Raw genomic sequence first — 22,199 nt, forward strand, 5'->3', positions numbered from 1 at the left:
AATTTGCTGGGATGTTATTTTCTTCAAAAAAAACCTCCTGAATACTATTCTGCATCACTTATACAAAAATGCTATTTAGCAGCTATTGAGCCCGTTTAAAAACACCAAATACCTTCAGCAAGCCAAATCGGGGGGTACCATAGCTAACCCCCATGTCAGAGCATCTTTTGGGGGGTGTCAGGCTGATTTCCCCAAATCTGACAGTACTTTGCGCCTGTTCAAGTTTCGCCGGGTCCCGTTTTCGCGTACTTCCATATTGAATACGGGGTAAATCGGGCACGGCCGCTATACTTTTCCTACAAAAGACGCGATGTCGGCAAAAAGTCTGGAGGCAGAAAAGTATCGCGGATCCGCTCTAATTGAGTACGGCTCACAGTCAGGCTTTTAGATAACCAATTGTGCTTCGTTTGTTGTTGTGATTCAAAGTCTAGCCTGGCACGCTGGGACCTGTAAGTTCCTCCACAACTGCAGGATCTACAGGTTGATAAATACATTTCAATTAATTGCATTTAAAAAGTTCTATATATTCTAGTAAACACCAAAGGGCTGCACAATAAAATGTGTGGGCACCCATTGGCTGTCGATCTGTCAATCATCAAAGACCCACACTTGCTGAGCTGCTGATTGGCCACCTATCAGCAGGCTGCTAGTCATTGGTCTAGAATACGGGGTGGCTGTTGCCTTTTCACCTTGTCTCCAACTAATGGACTTTGTGCCTGAGGCTGAGCAGCACTGAGCACAGTGAGGATACGATGGCAGCCACACGACGTCTGTCCAACACAGTAGCCGTGATTACCATCGACCACCCTGCCGTCAATGCCCTGAGGTAACTCGCAGAACTACAACTCCCGTCATGCATCGGTGCACTGGGTGCCTGCAGCCCACTGTAGCTGCTCAGCTGTTGGCAAATGCAGCCAGCCCAGGGCATGCAGCTTGGACGGCTACATGTTACCATAGCTTTGCTATAGCTCAGGGGAAGGCTACTTGTGGCACTCCAGGTGCTGTGGAACTACTCCTCCCAGCATGCCCTGCTACAGTTTTGCTGTTAGGGAATACTAAAACTGGCAGGGCATGCTGGGAGTTGTAGTTCAACAGCATTTGGTTTGCCACATGTTGCTAAATTCTGCTATAGATGATGAGCTGCTGCTGCTACTACACACATCTAGAAACAAGTGTTGATCTGTATGTAAGACCACAGCAGTTTGCTAATAAGTCTTATGATCTTATGTAATAAATGTTTTCTCCTTGATTGGTCGGCTGGGTCATCCTTACATAATTGGGAATGTATGGGATGCAGTTTATAAACCGGCGGGCTAAATGCCGCCGGTCTATATCCTGTCAGGAGAAGCTCGACAGGGGACTGAAGATAAGCGTCAAAATACCGACGTCTATCTTAATCCCAACGCCGAAAGACGACAGCCCGAACGAGTTGAGTCCGGGGCGTCCTTAGCGTTAGCCGCGGGGGGGGTGGATGGAGGGTTAGGTTTAGGGAGTGTAGTGGGGTTAGGTTTTGGGGGGGGGGAGGTTAGGGTTAGCCACCCCCTAGGGGGATGGGTTGGGGTTATGCTGCCCATCCAATAGGCGATTAAACCTAGCGATGGAGCAATAACGACCGTCGTTATCGCTCCATCGCTTGGTAATCGCCCGCAAGTTGGGCAGTAAAAGGTTAAAAACAACCAGCGATGCGATCATCGCCTGAACATGACGGTCAACCTGACGACTGCCATCAGGTTGCCATGTTCGGGGATGATTGATCTGCATACACTGAACGTTCAGTCGGGAGACGTTGACGGCGTCGTAATCGTGCCATTGTCCCCACATCGTGTAATTGATGGGCAGCATTAGGTACTCCTGGGGAGGGTTAGGGTGCGGGAAGGGGGGGTTAGGTTTAGGCACCCCTGGGGGGTACTTAAGGATAGGCACCACCCCGGGAGTTTTAGGGTTAGGCAGCCCTAAGGGGTTAGTGGGGGGGAGAGGGGAGGGTTAGGGTACTTACCAGCCGGCGTCAGGATCTCCTCCTGTCGGGATTTGGTTATATACTGAATACGTTTGTGCTTCATGTTGTTTCCATTTATTAGTAAAGATTTATATTAGTTACCAAAATAAGCGAGGAATGGCGCTGCAAATGCGCCAGTGTATTCATAGCTTTGCCAGTCTGACCGGAGCAGTTGGTATGATTGTTGATCGATTGCTTTATTAACATTGCAATATATCTATAGACTACTGCGCTATGACCTGTCCCATCGCCATCATGCGCAGTACGTGTGCCCCCCCCCCCCCCAAAGACTCCACCGGCACATGTTATGTGGCGCAGCGCAGACTTAATGATGGCGTAAGACCGCTCCAAATTTGTCGATCTAGTAATGCACTATAGCCCAGATTTATCAACGAGTGATATTCTTGTTGGTGATCACTCTGAGTTGTTACTAATCTTAAATGGTGCTTCAACCAATCAGCTCCTAACTGTCAGGTGTTTGTAAAATGACAGGAGCTGATTGGTAGGAGCACCATTTAAAATGAGTAACGAGTGATAAGAATATCGCTCTTCGATAACGACTTCTATGCCCGTGACTGAAAAGGGACAGATTAGGAGATGAGAAACTTGCAGCGCCGGCATACGGTAAATATAGCGGGCAGGCCAGGGGCCAGGCTGGGATGACCCAGGGCCGGTGCTAGGGTGTTTGGCGCCCCCTTGCAAACTATACATTTGCGCCCTTCTTATCTCCATCAGAGACAGGTATCTGCCAGGTGTCCCTCTATCTGGCTCACTCACTGGGCTTCATTCAGAGCCGCTCGTAAGCGGCCGCTCGTTCGTTCCGAGCGATGTTCGCACATCTGCGCATGCGTACGGGTTGTAATACGCATGCGCGAACCAGTCAGTGCGGCCGAAAATCGTGTGCTCGCAAAATAGCGAATGCCTGCTAATTTGAGTGACAGAATGAGGCGTATGTGGGTGGTAACAGGGGAAGGTGCTTGAAAACGGGGAGTGGAGATCCGAACGCAGGCGTGCCAAAAGGTCAAAACGGGCGTTTTATGGGTGTGCATAATTAGCAAAGCAGCGTCATCGACCACGTCAGTTGGGTGTTTTTTAGTCAGAACTGCTCGCATGATTGCGGTAGGAAAATCCAGCCACAAGAATAGCGGGCAGTTCATACGCCGTTCGATGTACTCGATTACTGTAATAAATAGCGGACATGACGTATGATACGAGCGGCCTGGGGGCGTTTTTTCAAAATAACGACCGCATGTTTTGTTCGCTCGTTCAGACATAGAGGCGTCAACAGACCGCAAAGAGCGAGCGGTTAATTTAAATATCCAGCCCCTTTTTCTGAACGAGCGAGCGCAAATAGCGTCCGGCTCTGAATCAGACCCACTGTTCGTCTGGTCCTATGCCTGGCGTTGCGGTGCTTACCCCGAGGACTGCATTGCACCGGCCCTGCGGTGAGGGCTCCATATTACTAGTACAGAATAAAACAGACAATGTGACAGGTCAGTAAGCTCCTTGGCAGAAATACTTATGGACAAATAATGGGTCTGAAGGTCTCATTTTATTTTGAAGCTCAGAAAACCGTAGCTGTACACGTACAATCGTAGATTACTGTTTAGCAACATTTGTTTTGGCTGTTTGATATTCCCCGTATTTGTCTCCTTTCCCCAGCTCTCATGTTCGTCATGCGCTAGTTAAAGTGTTCGGCGAGGCCAGCAAAGACCCAGCAGTGGAGGCCATTGTGCTGTCTGGAGCCAATGGAAAGTTCAGCGCAGGTATGTTTTATAACGTTCGCATCTGAGAGATATATATATATATATATATATATATATATATATATATATATATATATTATATTATATTATATTTGTTTGTGTTTTTCTCATTACTATGTGTCTGTCCTGTGGTAGGCGCAGACATCCGGGAATTTTCCACTCCCGCGCTGAGGACCGTCTCTTTAGAAGATTTAAATGCCACCATTGAAGCCAGCAGGAAGCCTGTGGTGGCTGCGATAGAAGGAGTGGCCCTTGGTGGAGGGCTTGAGCTAGCATTGGCATGTCACTATAGGGTGGCAAATATAAAGGTAATTCTTTTTCCTAATCTCTGTTATTCCTATCACCGCTCCAGGAAGTGATATAATATAATATAATATAATATATACTGAGAACATGCCAGCACATCCCGCAGCCCTTTGCATTTAACTACAAACATCGTACTAAAATGAGACTGTATTAAGAGAACCATGCGCACAATCTCACTATCTACAGGAAATCCGGTGTCTGATACAAGGGGTCTCCACAAGGAGTCCTGTAACCCCACACAAGTCCTGGGGGGTTGGCACTGTCACTGCCTTGGTGGCACCTGACTCCAGCTTGTGGGGTGCCTGCAAGGTCATCCTGCTGCCTGCAGAGACACGTGGCACATCCTGCTTCTAGCCCCCTTTTCTGTGGCGTCACGTGTGGGGGCCTGATAGCATAGCACATGATGCTCTATTCAACATCGTAACTAGTTGCCGGCGGTATATTTCATATAGTAACGCTGCATCTCGCCATCAGTAGTTACTATTGAACCACCGGTATTTAACATCATTAACCTGCCAGTGAGAATCAGGTGTGTACCCCTCATACTCAGCGTCCTCTGCTGTGTTGCCTGTAGTCTAATGCTGTGGGGATTCAACAAAGGTGGGAAGGCTAGAGGATCCCCGTCGGGTGACGGAGATTTCCTGGCTTCTTCCTCTAAACTGCGGCGGCCGGCTGCAGGACCCTATGGGTCACCGCTGCCGGCCGATGGTACGCAGATTAACTGATGCTGTGTTGAACAACGCAGATCGGATAAGTTGTGCACAGGGGGCGTGATGCCTCCTGCTGCATTACCATATCTGCAAGGGTCACAATTGCAAAGCTGCCTGCGTGCATACATCATATTTATAGCCTGCATGCATACATCATATAGCTATAGCCTGTGTGCATACATCATATAGCTATAGCCTGCGTGCATACATCATATAGCTATAGCCTGCGTGCATACATCATATATCTATAGCCTGCGTGCATACATCATATAGCTATAGCCTGCGTGCATATATCTCTAGCCTGCGTGCATACATCCTATATCTCTAGCCTGCGTGCATACATCCTATATCTCTAGCCTGCGTGCATACATCCTATATCTCTAGCCTGCGTGCATACATCATATTTATAGCCTGCGTGCATACATCATATAGCTATAGCCTGCGTGAATACATCATATAGCTATAGCCTGCGTGCATACATCATATATCTCTAGCCTGCGTGCATACATCATATATCTATAGCCTGCGTGCATACATCATATTTATAGCCTGCGTGCATACATCCTATAGCTCTAGCCTGCGTGCATACATCCTATAGCTCTAGCCTGCGTGCATACATCCTATAGCTCTAGCCTGCGTGCATACATCCTATAGCTCTAGCCTGCGTGCATACATCCTATAGCTCTAGCCTGCGTGCATACATCCTATATCTCTAGCCTGCGTGCATACATCCTATATCTATAGCCTGCGTGCATACATCATATATCTATAGCCTGCGTGCATACATCATATATCTATAGCCTGCGTGTATACATCATATATCTATAGCCTGCGTGCAGCTTTGCAATTACGATCCTTACAGAATCAGGCCCTTAGTTAGTATGCGTGCAGTTGTGTCACTGGAGCAAGAGCTGATTTTAATCAACTAACATGTTGGCAGTATATAGTAATATTCTAAAAAATAAATGAGCGTTACACCCTGACAGTGCTGTGCTCTGATTACAGTCCCGGATGGGCCTTCCTGAGGTTCTCATCGGCATTCTCCCAGCAGCCGGAGGAACGCAGCGACTGCCTCGGTTAATTGGTGTTCCTGCAGCTCTAGATGTGATTGTTCAAGGTGATTTATTTTTATTTATTCATTTATAAAGGGATATTTCTGACCAATCCAAAATCGACACATGAAAAAGAGAGGGATATAAAATGTTCCCTAAAAAGTTGAAGAATGAAATAAAACAAGAGTAATACTAGAAGCGTAAGTGGAATCAAGTTTTGTGGGGGATAATGTGTAATATGCACCTGGAAATGGTAACGGTGAACACGTACAGTACCTGGTAAATGTCTCTGATGTGATAAAATAAGCTGGATGACTTCATCTATTATAAACTCATTATGTTTTGTTATTGTGTCATTTTTTATTTTCTTTTTTTAGTGGTACTTATTATTTCTGATAGCCTGGCTATTATTCCAGTCATTTTTCAAATTCTATCTGATTTACATGTCAGTGATGTGTAGAGCAGTATGATAAGATATCATATTATATTACTTTTTTTTATATTCTTTATTTATATCATTATAATGCATGGTGCAGGTTTATTACAGGCTCAAAGCATTTTATTAAGAACCCTGTGATTTTGCAAGTTTTAAAATGTTTCACCCTGGTAAAGGAAACTAAAAAGAGCAATAAGATGATTTCTTAAAATAAAGTTATATAGAGGAAGAAGAAGAAATTTGGGGGTCACGGTCAGCCCTCTGTTTTCTCGTCATGCAGGTAGACATGTTCCTGCCACTGAAGCGTTACAGCTGGGTATTGTTGATGAAGTTGTACAAGGTAACGTTGTGGATGCGGCCATACAGTTGGCTCGGAAAGTTGTAGGTAAGTGACCTGTATATCTAATATTCTGACATTCCTTACTCTGCTTAATTACACTCTCACAGTCTTCAAATCTTTGGAGACTGAAACACCACCTCTTTACTGGAGCCTACCATACTACCACCTGTACTTCTTACACTGATACACTCGCACACCCACCCTACTCCCACCTCTACTACTCACACACTGGTACACCCTCACACCTACCCTACTTCCACCTGTATTACTCACACTGGTACACCCTCACACCTACCCTACTCCCACCTATACTACTCACACACTGATATACCCTCACACCTACCCTACTCCCACCTATACTACTCACACACTGGTACACCCTCACACCTACCCTACTCCCACCTATACTACTCACACACTGATATACCCTCACACCTACCCTACTCCCACCTGTACTACTCACACACTGATATACCCTCACACCTACCCTACTCCCACCTGTACTACTCACACACTGATATACCCTCACACCTACCCTACTCCCACCTATACTACTCACACACTGATATACCCTCACACCTACCCTACTCCCACCTATACTACTCACACACTGATATACCCTCACACCTACCCTACTCCCACCTATACTACTCACACACTGATATACCCTCACACCTACCCTACTCCCACCTATACTACTCACACACTGATATACCCTCACCCCTACCCTACTCCCACCAATACTACTCACACACTGGTACACCCTCACACCTACCCTACTCCCACCTGTACTACTCACACTGATATACCCTCACACCTACCCTACTCCCACCTGTACTACTCACACTGATATACCCTCACACCTACCCTACTCCCACCTATACTACTCACACACTGATATACCCTCACACCTACCCTACTCCCACCTGTACTACTCACACTAATACACCCTCACACTTACCCTACTCCCACCTATACAACCCACACTAATACACCCTCACACCTCCCCTACTCCCACCTATACTACTCACACTAATACACCCTCACACCTACCCTACTCCCACCTATACTAATCACACACTGGTACACCCTCACACCTACCCTACTCCCACCTATACTAATCACACACTGATATACCCTCACACCTACCCTACTCCCACCTGTACTACTCACACTGGTACACCCTCACACCTACCCTACTCCCACCTATACTACTCACACTGGTACACCTTCACACCTACCCTACTCCCACCTGTACTACTCACACTGGTACACCCTCACACCTACCCTACTCCCACCTATACTAATCACACACTGATATACCCTCACACCTACCCTACTCCCACCTATACTAATCACACACTGATATACCCTCACACCTACCCTACTCCCACCTATACTAATCACACACTGATATATGCTCACACCTACCCTACTCCCACCTATACTAATCACACACTGATATACCCTCACACCCACCCTACTACCACCTACCTGTACTACACACATTTATACACCATCACACCCACCCTACTCCCACCTGTACTACTCACACTGCTACACCCTCACACCTACCCTACTCCCACCTGTACTACTCACACTGCTACACCCTCACACTTACCCTACTACCACCTATACTACCCACACTAATACACTCTCCCACCTACCCTACTCCCACCTGTACTACTCACACTGGTACACTCTCCCACCTACCCTACTCCCACCTGTACTACTCACACTGGTACACACTCACACCTACCCTACTCCCACCTGTACTACTCACACTGGTACACCCTCACACCTACCCTACTCCCACCTGTACTACTCACACTGGTACACCCTCACACCTACCCTAATCCCACCTGTACTACTCACACTGGTACACCCTCACACCTACCCTACTCCCACCTGTACTACTCACACTGGTACACCCTCACACCTACCCTACTCCCACCTGTACTACTCACACACTGATATACCCTCACACCTACCCTACTCCCACCTATACTAATTACACACTGATATACCCTCACACCTACCCTACTCCCACCTATACTACTCACACACTGATATACCCTCACACCTACCCTACTCCCACCTATACTACTCACACACTGATATACCCTCACACCTACCCTACTCCCACCTGTACTACTCACACTACTACACCCTCACACCTACCCTACTCCCACCTATACTACTCACACACTGATATACCCTCACACCTACCCTACTCCCACCTATACTAATCACACACTGATATACCCTCACACCTACCCTACTCCCACCTATACTACTCACACACTGATATACCCTCACACCTACTTTACTCCCACCTATACTACTCACACACTGATATACCCTCACACCCACCCTACTACCACCTACCTGTACTACACACATTTATACACCCTCACACCCACCCTACTCCCACCTATACTACTCACACACTGATATACCCTCACACCTACCCTACTCCCACCTATACTAATCACACACTGAAATACGCTCACACCTATACTACTCACACACTGATATACCCTCACACCTACCCTACTCCCACCTGCACTACTCACACACTGATATACCCTCACACCTACCCTACTCCCACCTGTACTACTCACACACTGATATACCCTCACACCTATCCTACTCCCACCTATACTACTCACACACTGATATACTCTCACACCTACCCTACTCCCACCTATACTAATCACACACTGATATACCCTCACACCTACCTATACTACTGACACACTGATATACCCTCACACCTACCCTACTCCCACCTCTACTAATCACACACTGATATACCCTCACACCCACCCTACTACCACCTACCTGTACTACACACATTTATACACCATCACACCCACCCTACTCCCACCTGTACTACTCACACTGCTACACCCTCACACCTACCCTACTCCCACCTGTACTACTCACACTGCTACACCCTCACACTTACCCTACTACCACCTATACTACCCACACTAATACACTCTCCCACCTACCCTACTCCCACCTGTACTACTCACACTGGTACACCCTCACACCTACCCTACTCCCACCTGTACTACTCACACTGGTACACCCTCACACCTACCCTACTCCCACCTGTACTACTCACACTGGTACACCCTCACACCTACCCTAATCCCACCTGTACTACTCACACTGGTACACCCTCACACCTACCCTACTCCCACCTGTACTACTCACACACTGATATACCCTCACACCTACCCTACTCCCACCTATACTAATCACACACTGATATACCCTCACACCTACCCTACTCCCACCTGTACTACTCACACTGGTACACCCTCACACCTACCCTACTCCCACCTGTACTACTCACACACTGATATACCCTCACACCTATCCTACTCCCACCTGTACTACTCACACTGGTACACCCTCACACCCACCCTACTCCCACCTGTACTACTCACACTGGTACACCCTCACACCCACCCTACTCCCACCTATACTACTCACACACTGATATACCCTCACACCTACCCTACTCCCACCTGTACTACTCACACTGGTACACCCTCACACCTACCCTACTCCCACCTGTACTACTCACACTACTACACCCTCACACCTACCCTACTCCCACCTATACTACTCACACACTGATATACCCTCACACCTACCCTACTCCCACCTATACTAATCACACACTGATATACCCTCACACCTACCCTACTCCCACCTATACTAATTACACACTGATATACCCTCACACCTACCCTACTCCCACCTATACTACTCACACACTGATATACCCTCACACCTACCCTACTCCCACCTATACTACTCACACACTGATATACCCTCACACCTACCCTACTCCCACCTGTACTACTCACACTACTACACCCTCACACCTACCCTACTCCCACCTATACTACTCACACACTGATATACCCTCACACCTACCCTACTCCCACCTATACTAATCACACACTGATATACCCTCACACCTACCCTACTCCCACCTATACTAATCACACACTGATATACCCTCACACCTACTTTACTCCCACCTATACTACTCACACACTGATATACCCTCACACCCACCCTACTACCACCTACCTGTACTACACACATTTATACACCCTCACACCCACCCTACTCCCACCTATACTACTCACACACTGATATACCCTCACACCTACCCTACTCCCACCTATACTAATCACACACTGAAATACGCTCACACCTATACTACTCACACACTGATATACCCTCACACCTACCCTACTCCCACCTGCACTACTCACACACTGATATACCCTCACACCTACCCTACTCCCACCTGTACTACTCACACACTGATATACCCTCACACCTATCCTACTCCCACCTGTACTACTCACACACTGATATACCCTCACACCTATCCTACTCCCACCTATACTACTCACACACTGATATACTCTCACACCTACCCTACTCCCACCTATACTAATCACACACTGATATACCCTCACACCTACCTATACTACTGACACACTGATATACCCTCACACCTACCCTACTCCCACCTGTACTACTCACACACTGATATACCCTCACACCTACCCTACTCCCACCTCTACTACTCACACACTGATATACCCTCACACCTACCCTACTCCCACCTATACTAATCACACACTGATATACCCTCACACCTACCTATACTACTCACACACTGATATACCCTCACACCTACCCTACTCCGACCTATACTAATCACACACTGATATACCCTCACACCTACCCTACTCCCACCTACCTGTACTACACCCACATTATACACCCTCACACCCTCTATGCACTTCTACCTTGCAATGTTATCAGTAGCTGAGCTCAAACATCTACTGCAGATTCAGCCATACACTTCTCAGTCACGGCTCCACGTGCAGCTGAATGAGCGTCACTGGTTGGTAATGGGACGGTCGTATGTAAGTGTAGTGAGGGCGCGTTGTCGGAATTGTGGGCTATGGAGAGCTGAGCACACACAGAGATGTGTCTGATATCAGGCGGATCTCTTGCACCAAGGCTATTTCACCAAGCGGTTTCATAAGAGCCATGCAGCCACATCGCTGCGCGGCAATTCAGCACGCAGGTGAAAATCCGCTTTTAAGGGGTCATTCAGACCCACTCGCGAGCGGCAGTACGCTTGCAAGTGGGTCGATGTTCCCCACTGCGCATGACGGAGGGAGCTCCGTCGTGCGCATGCACGAGACCCGGCGAGCGACGGGCTTTCCATCGCTCGGGGTCTCGCACCAAAGGGGGCATGCTGTCGATGTTGATTGACAGCACGCCCCCTTTGGTGGGCGTGCCGGGGGCGTGCCTGCCAGACGGAGGTGTTCCCATTGGAACGCCTGCCGCCTGAAGCCGGCCCCACTGACATCACTAGTGATGTCAGTGGGAGTGATTTTGGCTCTGATAGAGCCAAAATCACTCCAGGGCTTGTGGCTGGGAAACCCGACCGCAGGGTTTCCCTCGCTAGTCCGATGGTCGCGATGGTCAAGACCATCGTGACCATCTTTTTGCACGCTCGTGTATGCTGTGGGTGGTGACCCACAGCTATACGAGCGTCCAGGAGGACGCTCTATTTTAATGGAGGAGGGCCCTGATTCAGAGCGAGCGCTCTGGTCAGAGCGTCCGGCTCTGAATCAGGGCCTTAGTTCCACGCAAGCTTTGTGAGCGCAATAGCGGCTGACTCACGTGCAACTCCAAATTGGTCCCTATAAAGTTAGCAGAGAAAAGCAAAAGTTTCACAACCACCCCAAAAACCTTGTACTGCCGGGAGTGAGCCATGGGCCTTAGTGGACAGCCTGCTTCCAGAACGCAGAGAGGTAGAGGTGTGAGGTATATAGGAAGCTGGCCTGGGGGGAGCATAACACATAACATGCTCTATCCCAGACAATAGAACCTCCTGATAGTAGTGCTGGCTATAGGTCATGTTCCCCAGACTTATTTTACACAGCCGGCTGCCTTGAAACAACTCCTTCAATAAACTGTAACCTTTTTCTGTACCATCAGTCTCGTTAATACATGTTCCACTCAAGCAGACTTTGTTTTCGTATCTTTTAAGGTTCAAAGTGCAGAGATTGCGGTGACTGCTGTTGTAACCCTATCGGTCCCTTTGTGCAGTCCTGTGATGGGTCAGGTGTGCGCTGAATGATGTATCAGGTGCTGCGCTGCCGGCGTTCATTTTTACTAGTGTTTGGAACACACAGTGGGCCCCATTTACAAAGCGCCCTTCATACGCACTGCATATAAGCCTCGGCTTTTGCAGGATTGCACCTGGATGCTAAGCTCCACCCACGATAAGGTACTCCCAGCTCTGGGGAGATGTTCATTCACGCTAGATATGCACAAGTGTAGGGAGAAGCAGAGATCAAGTCCTTTTGCAGTGTCACTGTCTGATTATTTTGTAGATCTGGCTCGGGAGCCCTGGGTCTGGCCAACGTGCGTGTGACTGGATGGCTTGAACCAACTCTGGCTCATGAGTAAGAACAGAAGGCCGGACACCATTGCTAGTGTAGGAACCACAGACTTATGATATGCAAGGACCGAGTCGTATACCCAGACCACTGGGCAACCCCTCGTCTAGTGACCACTGGAGGCCAACCAGACCATGGATATGCTTGAGCGACAAGGGCGACCCTGGAACTCAGAATAGCACAGTACTGGTTGATTGGAACTCCGAACAGGTATACAGAATACAACTGTAGCTGGAACCCTGGCACAGCTGGAACTGGAACCAGTGCGGAATTCAGAAACTGAGTGCTAGGAAAAGTAATACAGCTACTGAGCACCTGGAACCAGCTCTCTTCTCTGAACCAGCCCAAGATAACCGCCCACAGTGCAGGTTAACCAATACCACTTAGCAACTATATACCTGGATAACACACTGAGCACAGAGTAGAACAGTATAAACAACTAACATGCAATGTCCCAGCGGTATGATGGAATAAACAGGCAAAAGAAAAAAAGTTTCAGTGCGCTCCCAATGGGATTTCAAAAAACTTCAAAAGCAATTGCAATCAATATATTCACAATAATTCTATATGAAGATCATGATGATACCACTACTCCATAAGTCCACTCTAGTTATTTGAAACACTTTATTTTTTGAGATAATCCTTATAATTTCTGTGATGTGATGATTTCACCATTCAGTTCCTTCAATAAAAAATGGCTGTAATATACCACTATATATGTGGGTACAACACAATTCTTTATCAAAATTGTGTCAGACAGTCTATAAGAAGTATATGAAATATTTTTAACCAGTTCACTGCAGATTCACCATTCCAATACATTTTCCGTTCTATTCCTCTTTTAGATGCGGCTCTTCTCTTGTGCAAACTTCTTGATAAAGACCCAGATAGTGGTTGAAACGCGTTGGTGACTATATTGGACGCATACCCAGACGGGGAAGGTAACGCTCTATAGGGGGAGCATAATACCCCTATATGTGTTAAAGTGTACCTTTCTCAAAAGGTCATATTTGGTACGCTTCCATTTTTATGTTTCTAATTATATTCCCAATAAAGTGTAAAAGATTTTATGCTATGGTGGCTACCTCTCTTTGTGTTTTTCATGGACATATATTATAAGAAGTTTGCACAAGAGAAGAGCCGCATCTAAAAGAGGAATAGAACGGAAAATGTATTGGAATGGTGAATCTGCAGTGAACTGGTTAAAAATATTTCATATACTTCTTATAGACTGTCTGACACAATTTTGATAAAGAATTGTGTTGTACCCACATATATAGTGGTATATTACAGCCATTTTTTATTGAAGGAACTGAATGGTGAAATCATCACATCACAGAAATTATAAGGATTATCTCAAAAAACAAAGTGTTTCAAATAACTAGAGTGGACTTATGGAGTAGTGGTATCATCATGATCTTCATATAGAATTATTGTGAATATATTGATTGCAATTGCTTTTGAAGTTTTTTGAAATCCCATTGGGAGCGCACTGAAACTTTTTTTCTTTTGCCTGTTTAGTGTGATTAGGGTGATTAAGTGATAATCACCATTGTTCTAAGTGCTGCCCTATTTAATGTGGATCGCGTTTGTTTAAATTGCCTTTTTGTATGATGGAATAAGACCGCGGATGAGCACACAGACTCAGTATAGGCAGGCAACAGTACACAGGTATATAGAAGTGGTATATTGCAGGCTGGAGTGTGATGGTGAAGCAGACTTTTATGCAGTACAGGCCAGTAACAGAGCACAGTGGTGGATGGTTCCAGGATGATAGACGCTGCAATGCTGGCGGGTGTTGGAGACACAGCACCAGGTGAGTAGCGGGTCTGTGTGCAGCGTGAGAGTTGCTGATCGGATCGTAACACAGCAACAGATGAAACTCAGGAGAACAGCGTGAACGCTGCAGTGCTGGCAGGTGTTGGAGACACAGCAACAGGTCTGTAGCAGCGTGGACGCTGTGATGCCGACAGGCGAGCGATACTCAGCGAAAATGGTCAATAGCTGGAATCGACGGAAGTAGCAAAGAAGTCACGGAGGACACGAATACAGAGTACACCTGGAGCCTTGAACTATCCGGGGTAGGAACACATTGTTCAGGCAATAGGTTGCACACAGGAGTTGGTTTAAATATGGAGTGGTCTCCAGCCATTGGCCTCGCAGACCAGGTGAGCGAGCAGGTGCAGCAATTAATCACAGGGAGATGTCCCCATGATGTTCTGAGACGGCAATGAATCACAGGGAGACGTCCCCATGATGTTCTGAGGCGGCAATGAATCACAGGGAGACGTCCCCATGATGTTCTGAGACAGCAGTGAATCACAGGGAGACGTCCCCATGATGTTCTGAGACAGCAATGAATCACAGGGAGACGTCCCCATGATGTTCTGAGACGGCAATGAATGAATGTCTGATTTTAAAAAGAGTGGAAATGACCGTGTGATCCTCCGCAGTAAGGAATAATCTCTGTCAAGAAGTTTGGAGAGGAGACGAGAAATTGAGTAGAGGGGAGGTTGGGGAGAGGTAGCAGATGACAAAGTGGGGGGGGGGGAGGAAATAGTGGATGCGGGTAACATAGAAAGTGGGGGGTGAGAAGCATTACAAGCAGATGTGTGCCAGGCCCTGCATAAAATATGTATGGTCACTTTTTGCTGTCTCACAGCACTGGGGTTATGGGTTCCATTCCATTTAGCCCCTATTTGTTTGGAGTTTGTATGTTCTCCAACTGTGCATGTTAGTTTCGTCCAGGATCTCTGATTCCACCTTACGAGCCAGAGAAAACATACTGGTAAGTTCATTGGCTTCTGAAAAAAAAAAAAGCCCTTGTATGTCTACATGTGGTAGAGAATATAGATTGTAAGCTCTTAGGTCACTGAGCAAACTTCTAAACAGTCAGAGAAATGTTCAGCTCTGTGGAAAAGCACCAAGATTCCAGTAGAGCTGAAGCAAACCCCTCAATTACCCGAATATTCACAGGATCAGATACATTTCTAAAACAAAAGCAAGTGGTGCGCCATAGTGCATGTAATTGTTTACTGATACAGCATATTAAAAGGTATACTGGAGGCATAGCATCAGGTATAGCACAGCAAACCTATCAATCAAAGTGGGTCCTTACAATAGAGAACAGCTTCACAGTATCAGTCGGCTTCACTCAGGATATACAATACTCCAGCCGAGAACAGCGTGTGAGAGCTCGCAGGACATCAGGCCAAGTCCTTTACGCGTTTTGAGATGACTTTGTCGAAACGCGTAAGGCGACAAGGCCTTACGCACTACAAGCTCCCACAAGCTTGGGGTATTGTATATCCTGAGAGGAGCTGATTGATCCTGTGAAGCTAGGATCAATCTGCTAATGTGATTACACTGTGGGTTCGATATATGTTGTCAACAGTTAGCATGTCGACATGGTCATAATGTCAGCATGTTCAGCATGTCACATTTAGGATGACAACGCTAATGAAACTGTGGCTAATGTTTAGTTGCAGATTGCGGCTAATGTCACAAAACAGCGGATGCGGCGGCGGCATGTCCCTAAACCTAATGACGGCATGTCACTTGTCAGCATTTGCAAGTGTCAACATGTTAGCTGTCTACATCCTAATTGTCGACATGCTGACCGCCAACATGCTCGCATCATACCTTAATCTGCCCATGTACACACAAACTGATTACACATCATCCCCACCATTCCCCCACTTCCACGTCAAAACACCTAAAACGGCAGCTTTATAAATATACACCTACAACAGCAAACAGTAAGGCGTGCTAGTACAGTAAGGCGTGCTAGTACAGTAAGGCGTGCTAGTACAGTAAGGCGTGCTAGTACAGTAAGGCGTGCTAGTACAGTAAGGCATGATAGTACAGTAAGGCGTGCTAGTAGTACGGGTTGAGTCTCCCATATCCAAATATTCCGAAATACAGATTTTTTTTTTTGGGCATGACTGAGATAATGAAACATTTGATTGTTGATGGTTGCATGTACACAAACTTTGTCTAAGGCACAAATTATTAAAAATAATGTATAAAATGACCTACAGGCTGTGTGTATAGGGTGTATATGAAACATAAATTAATTTCATGTATGTACACAAATTTTGCTTGAGCCACAAAATTATTGAAAATATTGTATAAAATGACCTGCAGGCTGTGTGTATAAGGTGTGTATATAAAACATAAATGCATTCTGTGTATATATTTGGGTCCCATTCCCAAGATATTTCATTATTAAATGCAAATATTCCAAAATACGGAATATTCCGTTATCCAAAATACCCCTGGTCCCGAGCATTTTGGATACGAGAGACTCAACCTGTAGTAAAACGTCTTTGTATACAGTGTATTTGTGCCATCCTGAATTCAAAAGGTCATTATTTTTTTTTTTTTAACAAGATATCTCTTATGGTTGTTAATGATTTAAAGAATGCACCCTGCTCGTTATAAAAGTATCTAGTTATTCTTAATCTATGGTATGAAATCACTCCTTGACCTTTATGTAATGATGAATGTTAGATTATTAAGTAGCCAAGTATCATTGCACCGTTACAGCAGATAAGGCTATGAGCCAGGTATCTCGCACGTAGCTTAGGATAGGTGAGGATTGGGAGGGTCTGCGTCATCCTCTGGTAAGAAAAAGCAGATTTCTGCAGCTCACAGCTAGGATTCCAATATGGCCATTCTATTTTACTGTATTAATATAAAACACAGGTTTAAAGGGATTTTCCAATAGACACAATTATCTATATCTGAGAAGTGGGTTCTTACGGCTGATGGGGTGGGCACAAATTGAAATGCCCTATAGGCCGCTTCTCTCGGTTGTGGGCGAATCCTATTAGGGGAATTCAATATGGAGCGAAAACTCCGTTTTCTACTTCAGGGTCCATAGGGGGTCCACAGGGTTGACCTTGTGGTATAGCTGGATCTGGATCCATGGGCACCACGCAGTTAAAGCTTTGCTGCTCCCAGGATGCACTTGGGTCCGTCCTCCTCTACACCCCGCCCCCGAGCCACAGGCACCTCAGTTTTAGTTGGTGCCCGGCCGGAGTCCGGTCACCCTGGGCAGTGGGGCTGCATAAGCAGCCCCTAAGCTTTATTTTTATTTTTTAAAGAAGATTTTATTTCTTTATTTTTACTATCTTCAGAACGGCAGCATAAGACTGTCCATCTGGACGTCCACGCTGCCGCTCCAACAGCCCCGCTGGCGCTGCAACGCCAGTACTGATCTGGGGATCGCAGCGGGACCCTGGAGTCAGTACTAGCGTGGCTCCGGGAGCTCCCACTGACTGCTTCCGGATTCTACGGAGCCAGGTAAGCCGCGTGCAGCGCTTCGCGCTGCGTGCGGGGATCAAAGGCAGTCTTTAAGCCGCCGATCTCTGGGGACAGACCGGCGGCGCTAGTAGTGGCGGCGGGCTCCCCCCCTCTGTGGCATACCCCGCGTGACCACTGGCCCCCAGGGTGTAAGTACCGGCGGGGAACCGGCTTCCCTGGGGGAACCGGCTTCCCTGGGGGTTTAATACTAGCAGGGGAGGCAGCCTTCCCTGCTTTAGTGGCTCCTTCCCTCAGCCCAGCGCTCCTCCCCTCAGCTGTTATCTCCTGGCCACTCCTCCTCAGTGCTCTCTGGCGGCCATCTTCCAGGCAGCATCGCAGAGCTCCCAGGCGGTATACAGTGGACCAGTCCCCCTGTGTACCTCTCCCCCTGCAAAGGACAGTGTTCGCAGCGTTATAGCCCTCCCAGACACTGAATCTGGGAGGTTGATTGTAGCTGAAGGTGCAGTGAGTATAACTTCCTGCCTGGTATGTGACTTTTGCTAGTGCTGCTGTCTGTGCTTTTTCTACTTACTGTCAGCTTTTACCTATCCCTTTCCTTCTCCTACGGCCCGCAGGTGCATGGGGGAGGGGTGTTCTTTCTGTGTACCTCACTTATATAGATCTACGTATTTGTGAGGTCCGTCACATACTGCGGTGTGCTACTCAGTACTAGATTGTGGGCTGTTTGTGTTGCATACTTGGGAGTGCGCAGGTGTTATACGCCTTACCTCGTGTCGATGATACATTTTTATTGCAAAAGTTTTGTGTCATGTCTGATGAGGAGAATGAGCGCTCCGTGGCTCCTGTGTTGTTTTCCTGCCGACGCTGTTCGGCAGGGGTTGACGGGGCGGATTTGTCTCTGGACGGTCTGTGTGGGCGGTGCCAGCTGGTGCCTGGTCCCTCTAAACCCCCGGTGGCGCAGGATCCTCCGTGGGCGATGTTTACGCAAGTGCTGGCGTCGATCGCGGACCGGCTTGCGGTCCCTTCTAGGGCGTTGCCCCAGCCTACCATCCCCCGTTCCCCGGGTGTGACGCGTCTGGTGAAGTGTCCCCCCGGGTCTCAGACTGTGGGTCCTTATGCGGGATTGCCTGTATACGTGCAATCTCCCACGGTGCCGCAGCAGTCGATGGTACCTTTTCAGGGGTATCCTCAAATGGTTCCCCCTCCCTGGGTGGATGTCCTCTCCAGCTCTGTTCAGAGCCTGGCGGCTTCGTCATCGGCTTTTCAGTCTATGTTGCACATTGATTTGCCCCCAAAAGCTCTCCAAGCACCCGTTTCGGCTTCACTGGCGGCGCAGTTCACGGACTCGGACGTGTCTTCGGATGACGGGGAAATCCATGAAGACTCTGACTCGGATGCTGGGGCCCAGGAGGTGGAGGCTAAGTCCTCCATTAATGTGCTGGCATTGGTTAGGGCGGTGCGGGCCATCCTTCATATAGAGGAGGATGCACCGGCTCCCAGGTCGAAGTACCCTAATTTTTAAAAGGCCAAAGTAGCTTCGACGGTTTTTCCCCTGTCCGACCAGTTAACGGATCATATGGCAGGGGCCTGGCAGTTGCCCAGCAAGAGATTCCAACCACAGAAGCGGTTGGCTTCAAACTATCCTTTTCCTGAGGCTCATTGCAGGAAGTGGGAAACTCCGCCTGCGGTGGATTCCCACGTCACCCGCTTAATTAAAAGCGCTACCCTGCCTTTGCCGTCGATCTCCTCCCTGAAAGATCCCACGGACAGGAAAGTAGATTTTAAACAAGTCTCCATCTACTCTCTCTCGGGGGCGGTGGCCCGCCCGTCCATGGCCATCTCTTGGGTGGCTAAGGCCATCGAGAGCTGGGCCAACGCTTTGGAGGATACCTTTCCGGAGGATGCTCCGGAGATCCAGAGAGCGTTGGTAGGACAAATGAGGGATGCGGCTTCCTACATTGGGGAAGCATCGTTAGATGCAAGCCTGCTGACCTCTCGGGTGTCGGCTGCAGCTGTGTCGGTGCGTCGGTCCTTGTGGCTGAGGTCTTGGAGAGCTGACGCAGACTCCAAAAAAGGCCTGGAGGCCTTACCTTTTAATGGAGTTGCTTTTTGGTCCAGACTTGGACAAAATAGTGGATACTCTCGCTAAATCTAAATCAGCCTTCCTCCCTTCGGCTTCTGCACCTACTAAGGTACGGAGCTCTGCCTTTCGGTCCTTTCGGGTTCAGGATAAGGCTAAAGGTCAGTCCTTCCCGAGGCAGTCGGCGACCAAGGCCGCTTCCAAGCCCAAGAAGCAGGCCTGGAGTGCCAGGCGCCCTTCTTCCAAGCAGGAAGATAAACCTTCTGCCTGATGGGACGGGCCTCCCTCTGGGGGACCCCAGAGTGGGAGGCCAACTTCTATTTGCTCAGTGCTGGCACAATACCACCACGGATGCCTGGGTTCGAGAAATGGTCTCCCAGGGGTACGGCCTGTCTTTTCGGAACAGGCCACCCCACCAGTTTTTCTGCACGAGTCTTTCTCAGCACAAGACCAAGACTTTACAGATTCAGGAAGCTATAGAGTCCTTGCTGAAAGCAGGGGTCATTGTTCCCGTTCCTCAATTACAACGAGGGACGGGGTACTATTCTTCTCTGTTTCTGGTGCAGAAACCCAATGGTTCTCATCGCCCTATCCTGAACTTGAAGTCTCTGAACAAATTCCTCAGAGTTCCAAAATTCAGGATGGAAACGTTACGTTCCATCATTCTGGCAATGGAACCTGGGGATTACATGGTATCCCTGGATATCCAGGAGGCCTACCTCCATGTTCCTATAGCACCTTCGCACCAGCGGTATCTGAGGTTCGCTATCCTTCAACATAATTTTCAGTTCCGGGCGCTACCCTTTGGCCTCGCCACGGCACCGAGGGTTTTCACGAAGATTATGGCGGTCATGGCCGCACATCTTCGGAACCAGAATGTACGGCTGCTGCCGTATCTGGACGACCTCCTGTTGCTGGCGAGCTCCCCGGAGGTACTGCTTCAACATCTCCACCTGACGATCACTTGCCTGCAAGCGCACGGGTGGCTGATAAATTGGAAAAAGTCCTCCCTGATTCCATCACAGCGGATGGTTCATTTGGGAGCCCTGCTGGATTCTCGTCAGCAAAGGATCTTCCTGACCCCGGAGAAGGTCTCCTCTCTACAGCTGCGGATACACAGTTGCCTGAGCAGTTGCCGCCTGTCGGTCCATTCGGCTATGAGAGTTCTGGGGTCCATGGTGTCGACATTCGACATGGTGGAATTTGCCCAGTTCCATTCCCGGCCCCTGCAGGGGCTGATTCTATCGGAATGGAACGGGTTACCTCACCGGATCCGCTCTCAGATGCTGGTGTTGTCCCCGGAGGTTCGGCAGTCTTTGGCTTGGTGGCTTCAGACAGCTCATCTGGTGGAGGGGCGCCTCTTTTGGATCCCGGACTGGGTCCTGCTCACGACGGATGCCAGTTTCCGGGGTTGGGGGGCAGTGACCGGCTCATTGTCGCTTCAGGGTCGTTGGTCTGCGGAAGAAGCACTACTCCCCATCAACATCCTGGAACTGCGGGCGGTATACAGGGCCCTGCAGTCGTCCGGCCCCGCTCTTCACGGGGCGGTTCAGGTGCAGTCCGACAACGCCACCACGGTGGCGTATATCAACCACCAAAGAGGAACTCGCAGTCGGGTAGCGATGTCGGAGGTGTCTCGCATTCTTGCTTGGGCGGAGTGTCACATTCCAGCGATCTCGGCAGTCTTCATTCCCGGAGTCCTCAATTGGGAGGCGGACTTCCTC

General features: G+C 48.3%; 1 protein-coding gene across 1 annotated transcript in view; it reads left to right on the plus strand.

Moving 5' to 3' along the window:
• Window positions 1-646: 646 nt before the first annotated feature.
• Window positions 647-22,199, plus strand: part of EHHADH (enoyl-CoA hydratase and 3-hydroxyacyl CoA dehydrogenase) — a 43,059-nt gene continuing 21,506 nt past the window's right edge. The window contains exons 1-5 of the mRNA XM_088461104.1: window positions 647-826; window positions 3,659-3,762; window positions 3,898-4,070; window positions 5,784-5,895; window positions 6,547-6,651. Of these exons, the coding sequence (XP_088317230.1) occupies window positions 753-826; window positions 3,659-3,762; window positions 3,898-4,070; window positions 5,784-5,895; window positions 6,547-6,651 (568 nt within the window). The 5' untranslated portion in view covers window positions 647-752. The remainder of the gene's footprint in view (window positions 827-3,658; window positions 3,763-3,897; window positions 4,071-5,783; window positions 5,896-6,546; window positions 6,652-22,199) is intronic.

The sequence above is a fragment of the Taudactylus pleione genome, unplaced genomic scaffold (assembly GCF_031769625.1).
Source record: "Taudactylus pleione unplaced genomic scaffold, aTauple2 ptg001017l, whole genome shotgun sequence".
NCBI lineage: Eukaryota > Metazoa > Chordata > Amphibia > Anura > Myobatrachidae > Taudactylus > Taudactylus pleione.